The 19,503-nt window shown below is 43.2% G+C and overlaps 1 protein-coding gene across 2 annotated transcripts in view; it reads left to right on the top strand.

The window, feature by feature from the left end:
* The window catches only part of TEX2 (testis expressed 2), a 105,902-nt gene that overhangs the window by 28,049 nt on the left and 58,350 nt on the right, over positions 1-19,503 (top strand). For both annotated transcript variants that reach the window (XM_045525819.1, XM_045525821.1), the window contains exon 2: positions 16,044-17,715. In XM_045525819.1, the coding sequence (XP_045381775.1) occupies positions 16,069-17,715 (1,647 nt within the window). In that variant the 5' untranslated portion in view covers positions 16,044-16,068. The remainder of the gene's footprint in view (positions 1-16,043; positions 17,716-19,503) is intronic.

Below are 19,503 nucleotides of genomic sequence, written 5' to 3'. Positions count from 1 at the left end.
ATCAGTATTGAAATGGAAAAATAATAAACAGAATTAATCAATTACTGTTAAACATTATTAGGATCTTGCAAAACATGTGGCCAACATGGGGAGGGGACAGAAAAACAGGTTAAGGAAACTATCCAGTGCCTTCATTTTAAAAATGATCCTTTTAACCAGCTTTGCACTAAAAGCAATAAAGATAATGCTTTCACGATGAAACACCGACTGTTAATACTTAGTTTCTGTAGCCTCGTAGGATCCTCTTGACTGGGTGTTCTTTTTACTTAGATGATGTATATGCACAGCATCCTAAATTCTGCTTTCTCATTTTGTATTACAATAGACCTTTCCATATTTCTAACATTGCCCTTGTGTTTGTCATTCTTAATGGTCACAGCTGCCTGAACTAAACCTAAAGTCAGACAGTGAGGACAATCTAGTTCTGGTGATTAGAGAAGGCTGGAGACAAGCTGTCTGTTTGATTCTTGATAACATGCTGGTGAGTCCACCGCCCAACTTGACATTGATAAAAAAGATGTGCTCGTGCCTGCTGCGGATGCTGATAAAAATAATAGCTTACATATGTTAAGTGTTATTTCTTAATTCTCCCAGCAGCCCCTGTTAGGTAGGCACTATTACCCTTATTTTATAGAGGAGGAAAAAGAGGCTTTTTGCAGTAACTTGTCCAGGGTCACACACTGATAAGAGGTGGAACTGGGATCCAAAACTGGGTCTGTTTAATTTCACAGTGTGAGTTCTTAACTAGATTTTCCATGCAGTTTGCACCATGGGGCCCATTCAGTTCTCACCTCGCTTCAGAAATCTAACCATCTTCCACTTTAATCATCACAACACGTTTATTAATATATATTAAAGTTACAGAAGTTTAATACTAAAACAAGATGGAGTAGATGCTGTGGGCAAGCAGGAGCCCCGCAGACCATCCCATTCATGGGAGGGATTTGTTGGTCTTCCTAGGGCTGAGTGAGTGGTGTGAATGGCCAGCCTGCATTCAGTCTCTCCTTTGGTTCTGTCCTTTAGTTGGCCTCGAAGTTTTTCAAACTTGAATAGGCACAACAGTGACTACACATGGTTGCCTGAAGCATGTATACAGTACTTTGTGGGAGACTCAAGAGATTCTCAGGGATAATTTGACTATGGGTAGCTTACTTTGTACCCTGACCTTGGAATTTAACTTCCACTGGCGAGTGACCACCAAGTTCCTATGCATGCTAATTAGAAGGTACTGTATGCCTTGCTTTATTCTCTGGACACGTTTTTAATTTTCCCATATTTTACTTGATGCCTTCTTCCATGGTGCTGCCTGGAAGTCATTGAATCGGTCCCTCATAGCTGAGTGTAGATTTTTAGCTGTTCCCAGGACACTTCTTGTGTCAGGTGGCTTTGTGACCACTCTGCTACATGGAGTGGTTCTGGGTGGAAGCATTTTCTCTGACTGCTACCTGGGCTTCTTGTGTCTGGGTCAGTTAGGGCCAGTAACTTTGTACTTTTCCAGGGTCTTGCTTCTGTTAAATGAGAAAATTTCACATGTGAATCAAAGCAGACTCATGTCCTTGGGCTGGTTTGAAAATTGGAGTTCAGACTCTAGAAGTTCCGTTGAAGCAGATGGATAAGAAGTGTCTGGATTTATCCACTGGGGCTTTGGCTTTCTGTTCTCTAGAATTGTCTTTTTCTGGAGTGTGGACAGGTCTCCTCATTGTAGGGTCGCAGCATCATAACTAAAGAGGTTTGGAGGATAAATAAGAAGAGAACATCAAAGATGACCCTTTGGGTTGGGGGCCAAGGTGGTTGGAAGAGCAGCAGTCCCATGATGGATGAGAGTGAATGAGTGTGGAGTGGGGTTAGGATGGACAGGAACAAGGGGATAGGTGGGTCCCTTGTATTTAGAATTAGACCTGTTTGGACCTGGGCTGGGTCAGAGGGTGGGGAATAGAGAGGAGTGGATGGAAAAGTTTCTAATGGAAGGGTGGGAATAATGATAGGCATATGTAGTTGGGTATAGGAGACAAGATGGCAACTCCTACTGCTTTCCCAGTCAATCAGAGTCAAGGCCATCTTCTGACAGGGAGAAAGGAGGGAGACAAAATTGGAGGCCTATGTGAGAAACAAGGCCTGGAATCACACCGGTGGGGAATCTAACTAGGATACCAGAGATAATTCAGGAATATCCTGGAAACATCAAGTGTGGGGTTGAACAACATGGACCAGGTCTGCATCTGCAGCCACCTCCTGGCTGAGGTCTGCAGCAGCCCCTACCCACCCCTGTCCCACACCCCTACCCAGCAGGGGTGGAGGTGAGGGTGGTGGAAGTGACTCAAGCTGGGAGGTGGGGCTGCAGATGTCTGGGCGGGCAGCAGATAACAGTGCTAATGATTCAGAGAGAGTGCTACCTACCAGACGGTGGCTTGGTCTGAAAAGTAGCTCTTAAAAACTAGGCCAGTCTTTCTCTATTTTGCTCTTCTCCCCCACTCTTTAAAAGAGCTGGGTAGAGTAGGAGGTTTGTTTTTATTTGTGTCCATGTTAGGATAAGGGGCTCGTCTCAGCAGGGTACTGTGGAGAAGTGAGGGGTGGGGACGTGGAGATGGAGTGGTTTGGACTCATGAAGGGCTAAAGCTGAGAGGCTGTGCTTGGAGTGACATTTGTGCAGAGCGAGAGTGACTGAAGTGCTGGGTGGCAAACCCGATGGGTGCTTTGCTCCATCACAGCCAGAGCAGGGCAGCCTGGGCAGGGCCTCCTTTTGTGTGGTTTGGCAGTGGGGGGGTGGGCGGTGCTGGAGGAGGACAGGTGGACGCCCCTCCCCGGTGCCTCCGCACGCTCGCACGGTACTGCATCTCTGCGTCTCGTTCCTCCTGGACTCGGCAGCTCTCACCTACGAGCAGAACACAGAAGGGATGTTCCTACAGCTGGGCTAAGCAAGATGAGTCTGGAGGTCTAGAAGTATTTGTTAATGTGAGATGAGCTGTTTCAATATTATTTGAAAAATATTTTGACTTAATTGCCTTAGGCACATTAGTCAGCTGAAGTGCACTCTGGTTTCCTTTGCTTGACTTTAGCAGTTGCCAAGAATTTTTCTGGTACAAAATGGAAAAGTAGGAATCTTGAGTATGTTCGATTCCATGGAAATTGAATCATGGAATCACAGACTGGTAGAATTTAGAGCCTTCTGGAAAATTCCTTGAAGACAATGGAGGAGGGCTTCCTCAGTTTACAGCAGAACTCCCCAGGCTCAGGAAGGTGAAGTGGGAAGCTCCATCACTGTCATTTGAGGGTCTTGGTTCTCCTTGGAGCTCGTCCTGATGCAGCCTGTGGCCTCACTCGGTCTGTATTTTCAGGGACTGATTCTACTACTGACTGAGCCAGCGTCAGAACCTCACACGTGGTGGAGCTTCTGGGCTAAGTTACCTCATCACTTTGCTGTCCTTAGCTCAGGTCCTTTCTTGGTACGATCCACAAAGTGGTGGAGTTGAGTGGGGCATGTTCCCTCTCGGGGCCTATAGGCAAGTGGTTCCCCAGAGGGCACCGCAGGGTGGCCAAGTGGCCACGTTAGGACCATGCCCCTGCTTGGAACACAGTATCTCCTGACCTTGCAGGTCTTAAACATGGCCTTGGGTTTCTTGCCTCTGTCCCTTTTCTCGTGCTCTGTCTTCCACTTGGGACTCCCCACTTCATCTCTGCTGGTCAGCTTGTCAAGCCTGCAAGGGCCAGCTTATGTGGGACCCTAGAGAAGCCTTCTGCCATGCCTTCTCTTACCTCCTCGTCACCAAGTCCTTTTTCTCTCACTGCACTGCTTTCTCCTACACACACACACACACACACACACACACACACACACACACACACACACACACACACAGCACACACACTCACATATATCTCTCAAGCCTGATCTTTTGAAAATTATCTTCTTTGGGCCTCAGATTCATTGCCTATAAATAAAAATCTGACGTAAGATTATACTTACCAGATTTTATTGCACTATATCAAGGTTAAGTCTGCTGATGCCTATATAAAAAGTTGTGTTTCTAACTGAAAAAGAAAGGCTGAGGCAGAAGGATTGCTTGAGCCCAGGAGTTGGAGGTTGCTGTGAGATAGGCTGATGCCATGGCACTCTACTCAGGGCAATAGAGTGAGACTCTGTCTCAAAAGAAAAAAAAAAAAAAGATTTATATAGAAGGTTTGTCAAGGCAGCATTGCTTCTAGTGGTGAAAACTGTAAAAACTCCAAATTTCTATCAATAAAGGAATGATTACATAGACAATGGTACATCTATACTATGTAGAAAATGTGTATGAGTGTACCTGTCAGTCTACATTTGTAAGCCATAGGAAGAGGTCCAAGAAATAGTAAGTGAAAAACAAATGCAAAATGTGTGTAGCATGATCTTGTTTAAGAGTGAAAACAAAAACATCTTTGTGCACATTACCTTTTATATGCACACAAAACACATACAAAAGCTCTGGAAGGGTGCATTCTAAAACAGTTCATTTTGAGGGGAGGAGGAGGACATTTCACTTTTCCTCTACGTCTGTTTTTGAAGTTTTTTACAATGAGTTGTTTTAAAAGCTGAAGTGGACATTTATATATATACTGTTTGACCCTGTCATTTCACTTCTAGAAATATTTCCTAAGGAAATAATAAGAGAGGCAGTCAAGGTTTATGTATAGCATCATGTGCAGTATTGCAGCCTTATTTGTAACAGCAAAAAATTCTCAGTTGTATCCTGTGTAGAAATGATTGCATTATAGGAACATTCATTCTGTATATCTATTAAAAATCACATATGAAAGAATGTTTATTGACTTGAAGAAATGCTTACAAGTACAGTCAATAGCTAGAGGGAGGCCTGCTCTGTACCAGGAGTCATGCTCAATGCTTTGCCTAAGCTGTTTCATTTAATCTTCTGAACAATGTTTCCATTTCCATTTTACAGATGGAGAAACTGAGGCTTGGTTAGGGTAAATGATTTGCCTAAGGGTCAGACTGCTACTAAGTTGGTAGAACTGAAACCAAAGGCCTTGCTGATACCTATATGCTAGATTACTTCACTGTGTAATCTTGAATATAGAAGCAGATTATATACACACATAGATACATACAGTGTGACCTGATTGTATAAAAATGAATCTTTCTATGCCTTAGTTTTCTTGTGGGTAAGGTGTGGGGGATGGGCTAGGGCAATTTTATATTCCAAAGATAATGACTAATATTTTAAAGATTGATAAGCATTTACATATAATTTTTTCTCCAGATCGCAAAAGTATTTGGAAATACCTAAAAGTAGCAAATAAAAATTACTGATAAGCCTATTATATGGAGGAAACTAACATTAATGCCCCTCCCCCTTTTTAGCCTGGCGTGTGTATGGGTATGAACATTGTTGTGGTGCTTAGTAGTTCCTACACAATTGTTTTCATTGTTTATGCCACAGGAAAGTTTTTACTAATTTTCTTGTTTCTAATTTTACTGGTTTTCAGAAAAGTCTTTAATAATTACGTTCTAACCACTAGTGCAAGGAGAGGATTTGTCTCATTTGTGCCCTTGCCAGCATCACACATATTTTAATCATTGAGTTTGGTGACAGAAATTATTTCATTGATTTGTTTCCAATTCTTTGTTGTTTTTAGTAAGATTGAGCTTTTGTGTTTGGTGGTTTATTGGCCATTTGAACTTTTGGGTGAATTTCCTGCTCATGTACTTGGGAAGTATCTGTTGAAGATGCTTTGATAAATTTGCCCATTGAAGACCTTCAGAAAGGCTATTGAAAGTCCTTATAAGGGGAAGTTTTACTCTGTCAGTTGAAATGCATTTTTCTTACAGGGGTGAACCTAGTGGTTTGCAATTAGAATCTGATTTTCTAACCACTTGGAATTTGACTTTAAAGGTTTGCCTTTAAAATTTAAGTAATGATGAGTGAAAGGTACCTGGGACCTCTCTGTACTACTTTTGCAACTTCCTCAGTGTCTATAATTATTTTAAAATAACATTTAAAAATTTAAGGAATGATAAAACTTTGGCTCCCTCCTCTTGCTACCTATAACCGTGCTTGATAATTGTCACTGGTGGAGACAATGCAAGGGTGGGAGGGGAGCCATACATGACAGACCCAAAGCCAAACACTGGTTAGGGAATGCTGCTTTTGTTTCATTTTGTTTTTAAATTGGACATAAATTCAAACTTTCAAAATGGTTACAAAAATAAAAACTGAATAAGGAACAGAATGTACCGTTTCCCAAACGTAAAATGTTGTTAACATTTTGCTCCAGGAGCATCAGCTTTTGAAAGGTGCTGTTTTGTGACCACAGCCACTACCTCCCCTCTTCCTCCCGCTTTCAGCACTGCACTCTCCTGGCTTCCAGCCATTCGTTCACCTGAAGAAAAGATGCTTACACTTAGTTTTAAACTTCTCTAGAACCTACAGTGGTTCTCTTTCCTAAGATTTAAATGGAAATTCAAACACATAGCCTTTAAAACTTTTGAACAATTGATTCCCTGCCCCTGAACTCAAATATAACCCCCAGTGAAGCCCGTCTGCTGTAGCTAACCAAATTGTTTCCTGTCCCATCTCAGTGCCTTTCCATGTGCTGGCGTTTCCTATCTGCGATATCCTTTGCTCTACTTCTTCTAAGTCACAAACATGGCTTTTCTGTCAAAAAAGAAAAAGTTATTTCCAGACTTCTTTACTTGATTACCACCATCTGATTTGGGCATACCTGTCCTGAGTTTTCATTACTTAACCTAGGTTTTGGGGCCCTCATATAGATGTCATTTTACGATGTCCATCTGTTGTCTCCTTGAGTTTCCACTGGTGGATGGCACCAAATTATCTTTTATAAACCTCCACAGGCCTTGTGTGGTTGTACTGGAGGCATGACCTGGTTTTAAATGAGTTACTGTGAGTTGAATTTGATTTTATTAAGGGAACAATTTAGCAATCTGTAAAGCAAAATTTTGATTGTATTGATGTGATGCTTTTGAATGCCTTTTTTTTTTTAAGACAGAGTCTCGCTGTGTTGCCCGGGCTAGAGTGAGTGCCGTGGCATCAGCCTAGCTCACAGCAACCTCAAACTTCTGGGCTTAAGTGATCCTACTGCCTCAGCCTCCCCAGTAGCTGGGACTACAGGCATGCGCCACCATGCCCGGCTAATTTTTTCTATATATATATTTTTAGTTGGCCAGATAATTTCTTTCTATTTTTAGTAGCGACGGGGTCTCGCTCTTGCTCAGGCTGGTCTCGAACTCCTGACCTTGAGCAATCCACCCACCTCGGCCTCCCAGAGTGCTAGGATTACAGGCATGAGCCACCAGGCCAGCCTTGAATGCCTTTTTCCTCTGGAATGTGACACTCTTGCCGGAGTGGGCCTTCTTCGTAGCAAGTTAAAAGGTCCTAGCGGTGGGCCTGCTAGTTTCTCAGTGGTAAAAATCCTGTGTTGTGTTGGTAGTGGTACAGGACCCTGCTGGGTTGGAAGAGACATTGAGTGTGGTGGGCCTGGGAACTTATTAAATAGTAACTAATGGGAAAGAAGTTCTGAGTTTCTTGCCAGTGCTGAAAGTAGTTGTTTTTTCTTTTTGTTTTCTTGAGATGAAACTAAGGCTAGAGCTAGTTCATTATCTATGATGTCAATATTGATTTTTGTTTGTGATGTGGAGTATTAACAGATTAGAATGGCTGCTGGCAATTCTCAGCTGCTTCACTGAATTTAAATGAATCAAGGGATAGCTATTAAGCTGTACTTGAGAGATTTTTAGACTAAATCAGAGCTTCCTGCTGTGGTTGGTTTTGACCAGATTCACTGTTTCCTCTGTGGCATCAAGGCAGAAAAATACAGTCTTACAGCCTCTTCCCCCCTTTTTACAAAACCTATTAAAAATGTACAGATAAGAGGTGTTAAGACATCCTCTGCAATAGAATGCAGCTTGCCTTTTTTCCTCGGCCAAGAGAAGTTTTTGGATTGAAACTATTGACTGACATAGTGTAACCTAGCAGATGGTACTCATACATCAAATGTCCAAAAGCAAGCTTATTCAGAGGCAGCAAATGTCTAACAGGATGAATTTTACAAAGACAAAGAATGTTAATAATGACCTTGATGCATTAGGGATGTTCCTGAGAAATGAGGCACATACCAAACCAGGCTTACCTCTTAAGATGCTGTATTTACCCTCTCTACATATCCGGAGGCTGGTTCCATTTTCAGTCAAAATTGCCTTCTTCCCTCCTCGCCTTCCCCCATCTCTCCTTCCTTCCTTCAGTACTTCCTCTACTCTAGTATATGAATTAGAAATAAATAATAATAATTGCCACATTAGTATTTGGCCTAGTAGGGGAGGACCAAGCACATGTGTTGGTGATAATTGAGTGGCCTGGAAGGAACTATCTTCTCTTTTTATGGCTCTGATTGTAGGACCACAGGATTGAATTGTTTCAAATACAGCTGAGATAGGAAGGGCAGTTATTATTAGAAAATTAGACCAAAGAGAAAAAAGCAAAAACAAAAACCAGATTCAGAGAGGTTATTATCTCTGAGTTAATAAATGCCAACATTGAACCTTGAAATGGTTCTCATTTTTCATTGTACAGTCTGATTTATTGTTGATTGGCTTTTCATGCCCTAATTAATGATGATAACCTTTTTGGGTGACTAGAAATAAAATAAACTTCATTGATGTTTGGTATTCTCACTCTGATTCCACTGATGTTCATAGCTCATGGAGTCCGTGATAGGCAGGGCATTCAGCTCCTGTTTGAGGTCTTTGTTTTTTATAAATTCAAGTAAGATGGAAGGCATTGATTTGTTTCTTATTTGTAGACTGGATAGAATAGGCTATGTAAATTCTGGAGAGAGAATTTTCCCTCTTAGTGAGAGAGATGAACTTCTTTATCGGGATAGTAACCTTAATGGGGAATTATGGTGGAGACCTTAGGAAAGACCCCTTGACAGAGCAGTTTGAGACACCCTGCTTTCCAGAAACATACCTGACTAATGTTCAGAGAGCGTATGGCTCTAAGTAGCTTTCCCCCCCGCTAAAAGTATGGGAACATAAATACATTTATATCTATTGTCTTAGAACTTAACCACACTATATTGTGAACACTAAAGAACAGTGTAAGGTTTTTGTTTTTTTTTTTTTTTGAGACAGAGTCTCGCTCTGTTGCCCGGGCTAGAGTGAGTGCCGTGGCATCAGCCTAGCTCACAGCAACCTCAGACTCCTGGGCTCAAGCGATCCTACTACTGCCTCAGCCTCCCTAGTAGCTGGGACTACAGGCATGTGCCACCATGCCCGGCTAATTTTTTGTATATATATATTTTTTAGTTGGCCAGATAATTTCTTTCTATTTTTAGTAGAGACGGGGTCTCACTCTTGCTCAGGCTGGTCTCGAACTCCTGACCTCGAGCGATCCACCCGCCTCAGCCTCCCAGAGCTAGGATTACAGGCGTGAGCCACCGCGCCCGGCCTAGTGTAAGGTTTTTGAATAGAATTGTTTTATTTGGCATGATAAGTAGTTTGAAGTATGAAATTATTTCATTGTAAAGTCTTGAAGAGCTAAATTTTTTTAATTTTATATTATTTATTTATTTGAGACAGGGGCTCGCTCTATAGCCCAGGCTAGAGTACAGTGGCCTGATCATAGCTCACTGCAACCTCAAACTCCTGGGCTCAAGCTAGCCTCCTGCCTTAGCCTCCCAAGTAGCTAGGACTACAGGCATGTACCACCATGCCCGGCTAATTTTTCTATTTCTTTTGTAGAGGCTGGGTCTCACTATGTTGCCCAAGCTGGTCTTCAGCTCCTGGCCTCAAGCGATCCTCTTGCCTTGGCCTCTCAGAGTGCTGGGATTATAGGCATGAGCCACCGTGCCTGGCCTAATTTTATTTTTAATTATGATAAAATACACAATAGCCCAATTTTACCGTCTTAACCATTTTTAAATGTAGAGTTCAATGGTGTTAGTATCGTATATTCACATTGTTGTACAGTCAATTTCCAGGACTTTTTCATCTTACAAAACTGAACTCTGTATCCATTAACAACAATTCCCCATTTCCTTCTCCCCTCAGCCCCTGGCAGCCACCATTCTTTCCGTTTCTATGAATTTGACGACTTTAGATAACCTCATATAAGTAGAATCATATAGTATTTGTTTCTTTTGTAACTAGCTTATTTCACTTAGCATATTGTCTTCATGGTTCATCCATATAGTAGCATATGACAGGATTTTCCCCCATTTAAAGGCTGCATAAGATTCCATTTTTTATATAGTATATACCACGTTGATGGACACTTGAGCTGCTTCCACCTCTTGGCTATTGTGAATAATGCTTCTGTGAACATGAGTATGCACATATCTTTTCAAGACCCTGCTTTCAGTTCTTTTGGATATATACCCACAAGTCGGATTGAAGGATTATATGGTAGTTCTATTTTTAACTTTTTAAGGATCCTCCTTAACCCTTGTACCATTTTACAGTCTCACCACCAGTGCACAAGGATTCCAGTTTCTTTACATACTTGCCAGCACTTTTTTCCTTCTTCTTTTCTTAATTTTAGCCATCCAAATGGGTGTGAGGTGATGTCTTATTGTGTTTTGGTTTTTTTTTTTTTTGAGGTTGGTCAAGTGCATTGTGGTTTTAATTTGCATTTTCCTAATAGTTAGTGATGTTGAGCATCTTTCCATATACTTGTTGGCCATTCGAATATCTTTCGAGAATTGTCTATTCACATGCTTTGCCCATTTTTTAATCAGGTTATCTTGTTATGTTGAGTTGTTAGAGTTCTTTATATATTCTGAATATTAACCCCTTATCAGATATATGATTTCAAATATTTTCTTCCATTCCATAGGCTGCCCACACTCCTTGACGCCTGCCCCTTCTTCATGTCACTCTGACCTCTGCTTCCATTTCACATCTTCTCTGAGTCTTCTGCCCTCCTCTTCCATCTTTTAAGGACCGTGTGGTTACTTTGGGCCTACCCAGGTAATCCAGGATAATCTTCCCATCTCAAGATGCTTAATCACGTCTGCAAAATCCCTTTTGCCATGGGAAGTAACATAGTCACAGTTTTAGGGATTGGGATGTGGATGTCTTTGGGGGCCATTACGTACTTGCCACACTCCCTCATCTCCCCGGCCTGCCTTCACAGAGGCTGGACTCATGTCTGTAGTGCCTTGAGTCAATCTGAACTCTGCCTTGTGTTTTCTTCAGTCGTCCCGTCTTCTATCTGGTCCTATTCTATTCTTTTCCATTTCTTTCCATCTGTCCTTTTTTTCCAGCCCCATGTCCAACCCTCTCATCTAATAGGCATTTCTTACCTCATGCTTAGGCTGCAAACTGGTCTGCTTGCCTGTAATTCTCCTTGTAGATATTATAAACTCGTCTTGAAGCATACTTGTTTTTTGGTCTGGGCTTGATAATTCCTTTATCTGAAGTCTTTGTTTTTCTGTTATCTTTTATTCCTGCTGGTCCTCAGTCTTGTTTCCTTGTCTGCTTGGTTACCTTCGATTATGTGCCCTGCTGTTCCTTCTGTTTGAAAAAGTATTTCTAGGAATAACTTGAGGCTTCAGATGAAAGTGCGTTCGTGGGAAGAGGATCTGTGTTTGCTTCTGCCGGGCCCCTGGGGGTATTCCTGGTCCAAGACCACCTTGAAGGAGGTTTGTGGTTGTGGTTCCCTGGTTCTCTCAGAGTGGGCAGACCTGGGCCTCCAACCTAAGTGAGGGCCGGTTTGCCTCTGGTTCCCCTGATACGTAGGAGCTGTATTCCTCTGAGGTCCCAGCTCCTTGAGGAAGAGTTTCCAGTTAGTGCTTCACCTCCACCACCCCTGGATGTTGATTTCAGCTCATGAGGTCATTAAAATGAAAGTGCCATTTGCTGCTAGGATTGGTCAGTGCTTTGTGGGCAAGGTGGCTTCTTTAGAGCTCATCTCTCTGTTTTCCCGTTTTCCTTAGTTTTCACCTTGTTATTCTTTGCTCAGTTGCCAAAGGGTCAGAGTTTTTCAGAAGATTTAAAAAAAAATTGTATTCAGTGTTAGTTGTGTTTGGCAGAATGGTGGGCCTGATAGTGGAGCCTGCCTTCCCGGACACCAGACCCCTGAACTGTTTTCCCACATTGCCTCTGCCACCCCATCCTTTCTGGAACTGGGTATGATTAATCTTTAGCACCACTTTGATCATGTTAGACTTTTGCTTAAACACATCTCTGGCAGGAAATCATACCTAGGGGAGCAGTGACAACGGGAACTATAGTCCCTCCCCTCACAAGATGCAGGGGTCAGTGTTAAAACCTGAGGTCTTGTGGTCTGCTGGCAGCTTTGGAAAAAAGAGGCTGTTGAGGAGGAAATTTCCTTTTTTGGCATTTCACTTCCCGAGGGCCACAGAAAAGCTTGTCTCATTTTTCGAGCTTGGGTATAATTGAGTTTCTAGAAGTAGAGGGCAGGAGGCTGGTCATTTTTTATGGTGGCAGATTGTCAGATGGATAATGAGGACTCTTCTTTTCTCAGTGTGACTGGTCACATGCTGGCTGTTCAGAACCAAGGTCTTAGCTCTGGGCAAGCTGTCTGTGATGGAGCAGAGAGGGCAGGTACCAAGGCTGGGCCAACGCAGGAATAAAGAGCATGTGTGACATGCTTGAGGAGGCAGCCCCCTGTGGCGGAAGGGTGTCTGGACCTCAGTGTCAGGAAGCGCATGTCTGACGATCCTCCCATAGTCACTCAGTGCTGTGCCCTTGGACAAACCACATAATCTCCCTAGGCATCAGTCAGGCACTCTTTCCTCTTGGCCTCAGCTGTCCTGCCAGGCTGAGACTGGGGAGGGTCAGCTCTGTTGGCCATGGCAGCCAGCCAGAGAGAAGGGGGCTTGGAGTGGTCCCCAGGAAGAGGAGGCTGTGACTATTTGATGGCTTGTCTAGAACCCAAACCATGGACTCTGGTTCTAGTACACTGTATTATCCAGCAATTTTGGTCCCAGAAGCAGCCTTTGTTTATCTGATCTATAATCCTCCTCATTTTGCAGATGAACAAACAGAATCCTGGAGATTTTCTTGTATTTAAAGAGTAGTAGTGATGCTCTAGCATTCTAGCCTCACATGGCTTATTTCAGTAAAAACATAGGGGAGGAGAGCCAGGCTTTGGTCAGTGTGGAGTTAGGGTCATTTACTTGAACTGCTTGAGCCCTGGGAAAGACAGTGACAATGGTAGGCCCCCACCTGGCTGCCTGGCACCCAGCTCTCCAAGGGGCCCAGCTTGGGCCCTGTTGGCTGACACAGACCTTGTGACAGTCTGGTCAAAGGTCAGCAGAGGTCTCTGTAACAGGCAAGTCAGGGACCCTGACTGTGTGGAAGAGGATTGGGCAAGCAGGCCACTGGTGGCCCCTGCACAAAGAATAACTCAGCTTCCTGAGCAAATGCCAGCTTTTTGTTCCATGGGGCCTGGCCTTGCTGCTAAGACCACAGGCTTCTGGGTGCACTGCTGTTTTCACCCTTTGGCCTTGGACTGAGCCTGACTTTGCCCTTGGATTCCCAGGCCATCCCACCTTCAGCTACAGAGGACTACTCAGTCCATTCAGCCTCAAAATTATGCACTTTGTACTTGGCCTTGTGCCAACAATTGCCTTCACTTGCAGTCACAGCTACCAGTGAAGCAGCTTTAGAACAGCAGAGCCTTACGTATCATCCTTTATGTTATTAAAGCAATTTAAATGAGTTTATTTTTCAGCCTACTGAGAATTATCAAGTACCAAACTTTCTTTTAAAATTACCGCTATAATTTTCTTTTTAAATTATCCTTATAAAACTAGGTGACAGTTAAATGAAAAACATGTTGTTTCTGGTATTTTTCTTCTTACTAAACCTACAACCCTGTTAGCTGAAAGATAACAGGGAAGAATTGTCCTGGACCCAAGACTCTGTTTTTCTAGCTGCCACCAGTTCCTGGATTTCAATTGCTTTGTTGGTGGATAGAAATCATTCCCTTTCCTGGATCCAGCGGAGATAGGAGAGCCTGAGGGTCGTGAATGAGCATGGGCAAAAATCTGTGGGAAAGTTTGAATGAAAGTAACTTCTCTCAAGTATTTGGTACTGAAAATGTATAGCTTCAGATGTGTCCATGTTGTGGCCGGGTCCTTGGACTGTAATTCTTGTCATCGTTAAAGGATTTTCTCCTTCTCGTGATCCAGGGTCACTGTTTCCCACCCCATCCCACCGTTTTATGTTTTTCTGATGGTAGCGTCAGTGACCAGCATTTTGAACATTAATATTTGGCAGAGGACTTAAATGTAGGAGCTCTTCAAAATAAATAAATAAGCAAGCAACATAATGTTGATTGTCTATGGTAGGTTACTTGTAAAGTGTATTATGTTGGGTTGTGTGCAACCACCTGTAAGCACAAACATGCAGGGGTTTAGATCTGGAAAGGCTCTAGATGCCCCAGATGAAGATACTGAGACCCAGAGAGGCCATGGCTTGTTCAAAGTCCTCTGCTCCAATAGCACAGGTATTAAGTCCCCAGGGTTGTCTTTGTCAGGACCCTTAACTAGCTCTCCCAGTGTGTCATTCCTTTCTGAGCAGAAAACCAGTTCTTCCTCCCTGTTGTCCTCTCTTTCCAAGTCTCCTGTCCTAGATGCCCCATTTTACAGATGAAGATACTGAGACTCGAGAGCCCATCGCTTGTTTAAGGTCCCACAGAGTCAGCTGGAAAGGAGCATGTACCAGAAGCCCTATTTCATGGGCCCAGGGTGGGTGCTGTTTCCACTGCCCCACAGTGCCTGTCTGGTCCCAGTAGCCTCCCCTGCTCCCCGTATCCACGCTCTGTGCTGAGGGCAGAGTAGAACCAGGTAGCCTCACACACCCTGCCCCTGCCATCTTCTTGCCCTTGTCCATTCCCTTCTCCTGATCATGCCCGTTTAGCACAACCCACCCATCAGTTCCAAAGACTGGGTGGGTGTCCCACCTCCCACATTGGTCTCACTCTCTTCAGAACTCCTGAAGTCCACTCTGTGTTTTGGCGCTTTTGACGGGGTCTCTGTCCAGGATGTGGTGTTAATTTCCATCTAGTAAGGCCTGTCATGATGCCTGGTTCCCAGTACATGGGCCATAGTGAATAAGGAGAGATGAAAGGTACTAGATGTCACAGGTGGGCTTGGCATCTTATTTTGCTGCCCAGCTTTTCAGGCATTTTGTCTTCTCTCCAGCTAAGCTCCAGAAAGGAGCTACTAGCTACTAAGCTCCAGGAGGGCTATGCTTCCATGTCTCTCACCACAGCCCTTGTTAGAGTTATTGGTTGGTGGTGGGTCACAGAAATGATAACTTCATTTTCCTGCCATTTAAATCTTGGATTAGTTTAAAATATGTTTGCTTTATCCTGAAGCCCCAAAACATGGCCGTGTGTTCATGGCCGCCTAAATACTCTGGCCTCGTGGTACCTACCATTTGGAGAATAAAGAAGCGAACAGGCCGTGGCAGTGAGTTTACAGATTTCCACACTTGGATACTTTGCTACCTATTTGCAATGGCAAGATAGTGTGAGTGTTGGAGGGAGACCAAGCCACATAATTGTTAGGATTGCTGTGACAATTGTAGTGGAAGCAGTGCCCCTCCTGGGTTAGCTCTTTACAGCTAGAAACCCGCTGGTGAAATTTTTGTTCCAAGATCCTCAAAATCACCAGGATAATGCGTTTCATCCTGTTGGACTTCTGAAGTAATGCTGGTAACATCTATTGTTTAGGTATTTCAAGACTTGAAATCAGAGAACTGCTGACCGAAATGAGCCACTTAAAAGGCAGGAAACGATTATTCAGGTATTGTGAAGTAAGATTGTATGGCATTTATAACACTGGTCTGTAGTTTACTCATAAAAGAGAATGCCTAACTAGAGCTTATCTAGTGAAAGTTAAACCATTAAACCCACTGAAGTGAAAAACAGTGGACATCTGCCAGGTAAAAGCATAATCACCACTTAAACTGAGCTTCATCTGGACTCCTCTGCAAACGATGATGTCTCCTGTGGAGAGAAACTGCTCTCTGACTTCTGCTTCTCTCACTGTTTTCACAGAGCCTGAGCCCTTGTGAAGCTGGCAATGACAAGTCTGAATGGTCGCCATGCAGAGAAAACCATTGACATGCCAAAACCATCAGTCCCCAAAGTGCACGTGCAGAGGTCCGTGTCCCGAGATACCATCGCCATTCACTTCTCGGCATCCGGGGAGGAGGAGGAGGAAGAGGAGGAGGAGTTCAGGCAGTACTTTGAGGAGGGGCTGGATGACCAAAGCATTGTAACAGGGCTCGAAGCCAAGGAAGACCTCTATTTTGAACCCCAAGGCGGCCATGACCCTGCTGGCCCTGCTGCCTTGCCCATCCTGGCAGATGGACTGTCCATGTCCCAGGCCCCTGCCATTTTGCCCGTCTCCGAGAACACTGTAAAGCTGTTGGAGTCCCCTCCTCTGGCAGCACAGATATTAAGTACAGTGCCATTGGCTCTGTCCCCAGGGTCGTCTTCATCGGGGCCCTTAGCTAGCTCTCCCAGTGTGTCATCCCTTTCTGAGCAGAAAACCAGTTCTTCTTCTCCATTGTCTTCTCCTTCCAAGTCTCCTATCCTCTCATCCAGTGCCTCAACCTCCGCCCTTTCCAGTGCAAAACCCTTCATGAGCCTTGTGAAGTCCCTGTCAACTGAGGTGGAGCCAAAAGAATCCCCACATCCCCCAAGGCACAGGCACTTGATGAAAACATTAGTCAAGTCTCTGTCCACAGACACTTCCCGGCAGGAGTCAGATACTGTGTCCTACAAGCCACCTGATTCCAAACTGAATTTACACCTGTTCAAGCAGTTCACACAGCCTCGAAACACAGGTGGAGATTCCAAAACTGCACCTTCTTCCCCACTGACTTCTCCCTCCGATACTCGCTCCTTTTTTAAAGTGCCCGAAATGGAGGCTAAAATTGAAGACACTAAACGACGCCTTTCAGAAGTCATATATGAGCCTTTTCAGCTTCTTAGTAAAATTATAGGTGAAGAAAGTGGCAGCCATAGGCCCAAAGCCTTATCTTCAAGTGCTTCAGAACTCTCCAACCTGTCCAGCTTGAATGGGCACTTGGAAAGCAATAACAACTACAGCATCAAGGAGGAGGAGGGTGACTCCGAGGGGGACGGCTATGGAAGTGATTCCAACATCCCCAGAAGTGACCACCCCAAATCCACCGATGAGCCTGCAAGAGAGGCAGAACTGAGAAGTTCCCAGGGGAGCAGTCTGAAGGATTTAGGCCTGAAGACAAGCTCTCTAGTTCTTGAGAAATGTTCTTTGTCTGCCTTAGTGAGCAAAGAAGATGAAGAGTTTTGTGAACTGTACACTGAGGACTTTGATTTGGAAATAGATGAGGAGAGTAAAGTTGATAAAACAACAGATATCTCTCTCAAGCCAGAGGTGCTCCTGGACGATGGTACGATGGCTCATGACAGTGAAGACGAGGCGGACTCGGCCATGCAGCACCCGGAATTACCGGTGAAGATGTTGGGCTTCTTTATAATGTGTGTCTATGCGTACCTCATCCTTCCCCTCCCCCTCTATGTGAGTGGACTCTTTCTGGGAATTGGCCTTGGATTCATGACTGCAGTTTGCATGATTTGGTTTTTTACACCACCAAGTGCTCATAAATATCGCAAGTTACATAAAAATCTGCAACACTGGAACACAAAATCTCTGGTTATCAAAGAACCTGAAATACTAAAGGTAAGCCTCTCCCCAGCAGCTGGCTAGTACACGTACCCTCACATACAGCCTTATTTTAAGTCTATCTTAAGTTTTTTGGTTAGCTGTTAAAGGTTTTTGCACAAGTGGTATTTTTAAGACCTTGGGGTTTCTTCATTCTCCAGGTACCTAAGCTCATTCTAGCTCAAGTTTTACAGATTTACCAAGTAGTGTTTCAGAGAACTCCATGGTTCTAGAGAGTAATGGTTACGTCCTGTTTCTATTTTGGTCTATCTCTAAACTTGCCAGGCATTTGCTACTTGCTGAAGATTTGTTATTTCTGAATGTGTTAGAGTTAAATATTCTTGAGACCCTGGAGAAGGGATAAGTATTCTCGGAATTGCAAGAGAAGGGAAGGAGAAAGAGAAGGCACATCATTGGTGGTTGGCCCTGCTGGTGTTTCTTTTTCCTCTGCTCAGTGGGGAAGGGGCTGGAGAAAGAGATATCACCTTTCAGTGCATGTCAGATGTCAGGCTTTGGGCCTCCTGAGGGGTGCCTGGGACAGTCCATCAGCGGGCACAAAGAAGATACTAGGACTTCTATTTATATTTATTTATGCATATTTTAAAAATTTCTTGTATGTGTTTCATAATATACACAATATAAAAGTACAGCACACAACAAAAAAGTAGCTTATATAGTTTGTATGTCATATGCACACATTTATATATGGTCATCCCTCAGTATCGATGGGGGATTGGGTTCTAGGACCCCCAAGGATACCAAAGTCCATGGTTGCTCAAGCCCCTGATGTAAAATGGTGTAGTGTTTGCATATAACCTACACACATCCTCCTATATACTTTAAATCATCTATATATTACTTTTATAATACCTAATACAATGCAAATGCTATGTAAATGGTTGTACTATATTTTTTTAATTTGTATTTTAGTTTTAAAAAATATTTTTGATCTGTGATTGATTGAATCCACAGATTCATAAACTGTGGGTACAGAGAGCTGACTTCATATGTTTTTATAGATAGGGCATGGAATCAGAAAAGTTTAGAGAACACTGCTTTATAAAAGTTATCTAATTCAACTTCACAATCACCTATAGGGTTTTGATGCTTCCAGTTTTACACATGAGGAGACACAGATTCTAAAAGGTGGTCATGTGTCCAAGGCTTTTGCTACTTCATTAAGTAATGGAGTTAGGAGTTAGAGCCCTGGTGTGCCCTCTTCCTGCTTTTCCCATGACACCTCTCTGCAGAAAGTTCAGGCCTAGACCTGCCTGGAGGAGCCCATGTGTTACAGGAGATGTATGGAAAAGAGGACTCAGTTTCCCTTGAGCAGTTTTGAACCTTAATTATTGATTTTAATCTTCTGCTTTTCAAGTTCAAAGCTTGTTTGGTTTCTTTGTTAAATTAGTAGGTTTTTCCTCTCCTCTATTTAAATAAGAGTGCTCCAAAAATGGCATATAATCTCTCTTTATTGCAAAAAACAAGGGGAAGAACTCTTTCAGAATCCAAAATAGTTTGTTTTTCAAATTTCATAAATTCTTTTCCTTGCTTAAAAGAAACACATGGTCAATGTTTAAAAAACCCAAGAAACTCAAAGAAAAAATCATTTTTTATCACACTAGTGGATGGGAATTATAGTTAATGATTTGGTATATATCCTAGCTTTTTTTTTTTTAAATTTTAATTTCTGCATCTATGAGTGTATACATCACATGCATACTCACCCACTCTTTTTGTCTGTTTTGATTTAATGGACTTGTATATTTTGCCTTCTGACCCTTTTTTGCTTTCACATGACAATATGTT

Source organism: Lemur catta, chromosome 15 (assembly GCF_020740605.2).
Source record: "Lemur catta isolate mLemCat1 chromosome 15, mLemCat1.pri, whole genome shotgun sequence".
Taxonomy (NCBI): Eukaryota; Metazoa; Chordata; class Mammalia; order Primates; family Lemuridae; genus Lemur; species Lemur catta.
This window is presented reverse-complemented; position numbering and strand designations above follow the sequence as displayed.